Source organism: Manacus vitellinus, unplaced genomic scaffold, assembly GCF_001715985.3.
Source record: "Manacus vitellinus isolate BGI_N305 unplaced genomic scaffold, ASM171598v3 scaffold_3_pilon, whole genome shotgun sequence".
Lineage (NCBI taxonomy): Eukaryota > Metazoa > Chordata > Aves > Passeriformes > Pipridae > Manacus > Manacus vitellinus.
The window spans coordinates 9,203,242-9,210,701 of record NW_021940535.1 but is presented as its reverse complement, the minus strand read 5'-3'; the positions used below and the strand labels follow the sequence as shown (position 1 = coordinate 9,210,701).

Genomic DNA, 7,460 nt, shown 5'->3' with positions numbered 1-7,460 from the left:
TCGGGAGCGGGGGCTGCCTGGCAGTGCGCGGGAAGGGCGGCCGGAGGTGTAACCGCGTGGGTTGGGGCAGGTGAGCACAGTAGCCGTGCCCCCTGCCCTCTACATTTTCATGTTTCTTTTCTCTCCCCGTTTTTTCCCTGCTTCCCCTCGAGGGCTACGTTTCCTGGTATCTGGGGCATGGAGAGAAACGCTGAATCAAATTCTAGTGCAAGCGAGGAGCCATTAGACTCTGAGAAGTGATTCCAAAGTGACAGAATACCGGCTAATCAGCACTAGGGCCAAAAAGGGTTTTCTAATTTGATTCTGTCTGACAGTCAGCTTGCTAATTTTGACTCATTTGCCAGTTGGCTGTCGCGTGTTAAAAGGATGCTTGGTTTAGGGTTGTGCTGTGCTCCTGGTCCAAGTTCAATGGACAGCTTTCTGCTGGTTTCAGTGAGCTCTGGATCTATCGTTATAGACGTATTCTGCTTTGCATGGAGTACTCGTTATTCTCAACACGTCATCTGAGAGGAGAAAAAGCGTCCTTCTTTGGTATAACTGGGGCACAAAGAAAGTCTAGGTTTGTGCAGCATTGAAAGGCCAGTCATTTCCCCATTCTCTTTGGAATCCTACCGAAACACTGAACGTCCTTGCTTGCTTAAATTGGGCAAATTAAGGCAGGATTTAAAATCAAAGGCTAGGAATGGAGCAGGGCTCAAATGTGAGTGTAACAAGGACAGTTTCCAGAACCGTCAGGGGAAATTGAAATACATTAGTATTTTAAAATTTTTATTTCTATTTCAGGATCTGTTGCAAAATGTGAAAATGAAGGGGAAATTCTGCAGATACCATTTATCACAGACAACCCTTGTATAATGTGTGTTTGCCTGGTAAGTTTGGATTTCAGCTAGTAAGAACATTTAGAGCTGTACTAAATGTAACTGCACACAGTGGAGAATGTTTCACATAATCAAATCTTGGGTGCCTCTGTTGCCTTTGTGTAACACAAGGTTATCTCAGAGCTGAGCTAATGGAAAGTAACCTAATCCATGATCTGGCAGTCCTTTCTTAGGCTTTAAAACTCGGGTACAAAGTTGTACATGACTTTAATATGACACTGTGAAACCGTGTTTACTATGTGAATTTGGGGGGAGAACTGTTTTCAACCAGAGTCAATGGTGCACCCAGAAGACTTTACTTGTAGCTTAGCAAAGAGAATGAAAGGTAAGGTTTGGACGCTGCTGCTTCAAGCTCCCACGTGCTCAGTGTCACATACCAGTAGGTGAGGAGTTCCATGAGCCTGCAAGGTAAAGGCTTCAATGTGACTGGATGTGCTGTAATAAGACGACAGTGAAAGCACAAGTGATGCTTTCATCAGAGTGCTTTGTTCCAAGGATGATGTTGCCTGCTGTGCTGGGAATGCAGTGGTTAATAATGTTGCTAGCTAGTACACGTTTTGGGGAGAAACATTCCGTTTCCTTGTCATTCTGCTTCAGAGTTAAACATTTTTGGGAGCAGTTCAATTGGACAAGCCAAGCACCAGGAGTAATTGTAAAACAGTTGTTCTAAATAAAACTTCCTATGATATATTTAAAAGAAAACCATAAACCTTAATTTGCTGTTGAATGCAAAGAAAAGTATAACTAGAAAACTCTATGTTTTACATTTTGGAATTTACAGAGTAGCTGATGTACAGAATGTCTTCTACTTTAGGATCGAAATATCAACACACCCTCTCCCCCTCTGATATTATTGGTATTAATGTTGTTATAAGTCTATAAAAGACGTAAAGAATTTTTTCAGACTGCCTTTTAGAAGGCAATTTTGGCAACTGTAGGACCAAGATCATCTTGAGCCCCCTGAAGTTGATGTATGTCTCTGTGCTGAGTTCATTGATTTCAAGTGAGACTCATTGATAACTTTTTAGGTAATGTTGATAAAGAATACGTGAAGTACATTATTGATTCTTCTGAGTAGGGGGGGATGGGAAAAAGAAGGGTGTGGGATGTGGCAAGTAAGGAAATCAAAGGGAAAACAAAAAAAAATAGACAAAGCTGTGTTTTATCATGGGTCACTCTCCAAAATATGTCTGCCACCACTTTTGCAAATGGAAGCTGGTGTTAACCAGCGAGGAAGCAATTTATCTGTGAAGGAGCAGAAGTTCAGTCTTGGGCATCAGGGCAATAATGCATGAGGGTAAAATACTTGTATTTATAGATCTCTCTAGACCTTGGCTTTATTAAATCAATGAACACTCTTTTAGTGCATGACCATGAAGAACTGCAAAAAGCATTGGACATAAGAACTCTAAATCCCTGTGGTTTGCAGGGCTTACTTCAGTGAAATGGCAACTGAGGGCATTTGACTCCCTTCTGCGCCAGGAGAACACTACATTTTATTAAGTGTACAGATGCCTAGTGAGTTACTGCAGTTACCTGCCCTGGCTACGCTCTCTTTTATTTCAGCCAAAGGATAAATGTGAGCTCTGTTTCTTGAGTTGGAAGCTGGGAGACTTGGTAGAGAGAAGGAAACCAGGCTGGAGATACTGGCTTTAACACTGTGCATCATGCAAAGCATTGGCTTATTGGACAGCCCCTTGCTGAAATCTTTGTTCAGGCCTGCCACAAGGGAAAAGATCAATTTTAGGAGGTCTAGGGAGAACAGAAACAAAAGAAACAATAAGGTGATTTGTGACTGGGGGAAGAGAGAAACAGGTTGCCTTACATCCAACTAGAAATATTGATTGTTTAATAGCGATTCAGTGAGGGACTTTCTCTGGAAGACTGATCATACTCTTTAAGGGCAAACCTGATGGATGTTCATATCGTAAGAAGTGAGCAACTGAAAAGAAAGCTTAATTAGCTCTTACAGGAAGGAAGCAATTGCTGTCTAGGAGAGAACAGAAAATTCAACAGAGGGCACTTGTATTAAAAACACCAGTAAAGTGAGTAACTGAAATAGCCAATTGGATTATGGCAGGTCTTCCCTAGTGGTGATGCATTTCTATGACTGCTAAGTGCCATAAATAACTGCACAAGTTATGGAAATCTGAACAGTTCTGGGATGAAGAGGAATATCTAAATAACTCTGTATGTCCCATCCCTGGTGGAATATCTAAATAGCTCTGGATGTCGCATCCCTAACAGTGGCCAAGGCCAGGTTGGAAGGGGTCCTGAACAACCTGATCTAGTGGGTGGTATCCCTGCCCATGGTGGGGGTTTGGAACTGTATGATCTTTAAGGTCCCTTCCAACCCAAACCATTCTATGATTCCATGAACTCCCTTCCAGGACTTTCCCCATCTCATGAATGAGAGAAGACAGAACTGAAATGTGGGAATTAATTCATCAAGTGTGTGACAGAACTTACTATGCAAACCATGTCCTGTGGAGCATGGGGAAAGAGGGAAAGAGGGAGGCAGCATAAGCAAATTGATCTCCATCTTTCTTTTAACAGGCTAAATTATTTGGAATGCTAAAGCAACAGGGGAAAATGTGGTAAAAATTAGAAGCTCATAGGTTATGAGTAAGTTGCAATAATGCAACAAAGACTGCAAAGAGCAATTGCAAAATCAATTCCTTATACGCCACTGAGAAGTCTTGGTAGGAAGATGAAAACCAAAACTCCTTTTTTTCCCAAAGGTTAGTGAGGACAGGGCGGACTGATCTTCATGGTGGGAACGTAAACAGCAAGGATACAGATAGAGCCCAGACTGGTGTCTGGGGACACTGCTTTGATAAAAGCTTCTATCTCATGTTTTAGATTTTTATTGGTAACAAACCCCTGAATCTTGAATACAAGAGGGACGCTGGTGGGAATCTTCTAGAGACAGCCAAGTTTAGCTACCAAACAAGATTAGTTCATTCTTGAGCATCTGCTGTAACATGTGGAAAGAGAAATTGTGGTTATATGGGAATTCAGGCTGCGGATCATTTGCCAGATATTTCATATATAGTATGTAGTAAGTCACTCACTTCTAAAATATAGGTAATGCTTTTTTTAAAAAAAAACACTGCACACACCTTAAGATAACTCTTGCTTTAGACTTCCCTACTTGTCAAAATGAAATGTGATGGAGTGCACAAAACAGCACTGATGCTTGTGCTTAATATAAAGAAACAGGTAAGACTAAGGGTGTGCAGGTGTCTGTGTGTACATGTGTACTATAGTGCTCTGTATGCAAAAACTACCAACTCAACAAGCCACTAAGGGTAAAATCTAGAGTTTCCTAATTTGCAATTTATATGTCTATACTTAATGGTCTTAATAATGCCCATAAAAATGTTAAATTTTAATATCTCTAAGAAACAGTTTCCATGTGAGCTTTTACAATTACAACACTTTAGTGCTGGCATAAACATGGATGAATTTGATCTCCAAAGAACTGGTCATTAATTACAGCCGCCTGCAAGGAATGGTCATTTTAGTTTTTTCTTTTCAGAGAAAAACACCAAAGACAGGTTGTAGTTTATTCACAAGGAATTTCTTGTAGGACTGTGATGAAAGCCCAGGTCTCCTAACTCCTAGTCTAATGGTTTGACTACAAAGCCATCCCTTTTTCATTTCATGCACTTCCACTTTACAAGTGGACATGGGTGATATAGCCACAGTCTAACCATACTAGTTTTCTTTTGTGTCTCTTTGCCAATGGCACAGATGCCAGGTTTTGGTGTGTCTGCTCTCCTGAGCTTGTTCTGAGGCATGGATGGGCAACAGATAAATTAAAGCTGACTTTGAGAGGTTTTGGGAAGGATGATTTATGACTTGCTGTTGCTATCTGCAAAATGCTGTTAGAGCCAGTGTGCTTTGGTGTTCTGCCCACTTCCACTTTGAATGTCTGTGGTTCCGCATCTCTGACAAGATATGCTATCTCTGGAAAGCTAAAATACCACCTCTCTTTCCATAGGATTTGAGATACTGGAATAGGGCAAAGAAGGCTGAAGGCAGCTAAAAGTACCTGCTTTCAAGGTACATTCATCTTATATGCTGTTAAACGTGGACACTGGAGAAAGTACTTAGAGTTAAAGAGTAAAACAGATATACAGAAGTTGCACTGGAAAATTGTTTTTCTGGAAGCTAGATCTCGTAATAAGTGCAGGACAGCCTGCATGTGAAATGCCGTGGCTGAGCATCCCATTGCAACTGTGTTTATAGCTAAAGACTTTTCTGATGAAAGGATGGGAAATGCTCTCAGCTGCAACAAGCTCTGTATCAGATGAAGGTAAGCATCAAAGCATCTGAAAGGAAATGCTGGATGTCATGGGCAGTAACAAAGACTAAGTCAACCAACTCTGTGAAGAAGAAATATTGTCAAAAAAGGGAAACTGTTACTTCAGATAATGGTGTGGCCCTTGACAGTACCAAAAAAAAAGTTAGAAAATATATGATTGTGGCATTATGTTATGCTCAATTGTAAAAAAATCTGATGTTCTGCTGGCTTCTGAAAATCAAAGTAGTGAAACTGGGACTTATGAAGCTGACTGAAAAAAGACTTGTCTGAATTGGCAATGATGAGTATAGTTAAAAATATATAATCTTTATGGTATTCATAATGGAGTCATATTGCTTCAGTTTTAGAAATTGATTCCAGTTATTAAATGCTTTAAGATTACACTACCTAATGCAAAAGTTATCTTCTAAAATTATTCTCCCACATCTGTGGAAAAATGATGTTTTTCAATCCATAGGAGCATTTCACACACCTTGTGCAGTTTGAGGAGCCCAGACATGTCATGTATGACAGTTTCAGATCTTTCTATTTCAGATGGGAAACTTTTAGGCTGAGGGTAGTGGAGGCATGAATAAATTTCTGTTAGTAGAAAGAAAACTTCATAAAGATGAAAATTTACCACATTTGGGTAAGTTTTGGACTTTTGTGTGTTGAAAATTTTGAAATGTTAGGGGCAAAATGCTATTAACAGAATATTGGCGGAACTTTTGATTAGATTTCTTTTATGTGGGGGTCAGCATTTAAAACAGGCATGGAATATTTAAAAATGTTCAACTCTGGTACAAGTACGGTAAATGATCAAATACAGCAGAGTTTTTGTTGGTCCAGCTTTTTGGCTGGAAGGTATCTAAAATTCAAAATAGAAGTAGGCTCACACCTGATATTATGGCATTTGCTTTCAAGAAATATATACTCCAACGTATGCATGGAAAAGACATAAAAATGCTACAGTCGGAAATAGGTGAAATGAGACCCTGTGCATAATTATAGGATGGGAATGTAAAAAGACCACAGAATTAACTTAGGCTGAGTTAAAACTTCTGAGTGCTGAGTTTTCTGAAGGTGAAATGAATGCAGCAGTGACAACGATGACAGGTGGTGGTGCCGGTGGTGGTGTGGAGAGCCATGTCATTTCATGCTCATTTGTCATCATCTCCATGGACTCTAAACACCTTGCCAGAAGCAAGCAGAGATCCAAGAATAACATATCCACTGGCTGGTGGTATATGTAGTTTCAAAATGAATGTACCAAAAATGTTAGCTGAAAAGGACAGGGGAGAACTGCAAGGAAATAGATAAGTATGCCCCAGCTAACAGTGGCCTTGACACTGCAAGAGCTTTTAAAAAAAATTTAAAGAGAATGAAGGGTTTTATTTTTCGTATGTTCTTTGTGGGGAGAAAGTCTTTTATTATTAATTGTTTTCCAAAATATTTTAGAGCAAAGTGAGTTGTGTCAAGAACCAGCTGATAAAAGCCAATAGGGATCTTGACAAACCACATCTAAACTAGAGACATTTACCCCAACTTTCCTCCTCCCCCCTTCCCTCGTGCCTGTGCCTCAAACTCGCCAGTTGCACCTCAGGAGTGGTAATCATATGTCTCAACCTTTTATCACCTAAATCCAGAACAGAAGGAAATAAATGTGAGCCAGAAAGTGTAGCCTAGTGTTGGAAATCTGAGAAAAGTTTGGAAACAGGGGCTCAGGGAACTAGAAATCAGAGCTTTGATTGGCATAAGTTTTATTCAGCATGAAACATCATTGGGTAGTTTAAATTTCCGCTTTTAAATCCAAATGCCCAATGTAGCATTTGACCTTTGCTCATAAAAAAAATGTTAAATTTGTCATTATAAAACCTAGTGTTCTACCTAGCTTAAACTAATAGATTAGTGAAACCAAATGCAAACAATCAAAAAACCATAAGAAATAACTTCAGCATTTGTTTCTCTCTGCACACACACACCCAGCCAAAAAAAAAAAAACAAACCCAGACCTAAAAACCATGTCCTCATTGCAGACTAGAGCAAAAAAAGATACTAGATGTGTTGGGGTTCTTTACCTGTAGTATAGCTGATTTCTGTGGCACAGTACACAAGTTAAAAGCACGTAGCTAGCCTGAGAGCAAGTGTTTGACACATGTTCAGTGAAGATGGTAGTGTTTTAGTACATGAGGATTCAATTGTTGTTGCATCAAGGTATAATGTGGCCCAGATGACTTTTAGTGGAGTAGTGCATATTAAAAAACAAACAAAAA

General features: G+C 39.8%; 1 protein-coding gene across 3 annotated transcripts in view; it reads left to right on the top strand.

Moving 5' to 3' along the window:
* Positions 1–552: 552 nt before the first annotated feature.
* BMPER (BMP binding endothelial regulator) overlaps positions 553–7,460 on the top strand; it is a 147,464-nt gene continuing 140,556 nt past the window's right edge. For 2 of the 3 annotated variants that reach the window (XM_018075932.2, XM_018075931.2), the window contains exon 1: positions 554–869. Coding sequence is in view for 2 of the 3 variants with exons in the window: in XM_018075931.2 (XP_017931420.2) it covers positions 855–869 (15 nt within the window). In the remaining variant the exon portion in view is untranslated. Of the gene's footprint in view, positions 870–7,460 lie in introns of all 3 variants that reach the window. The other variant, XM_018075933.2, reaches the window with a different exon arrangement.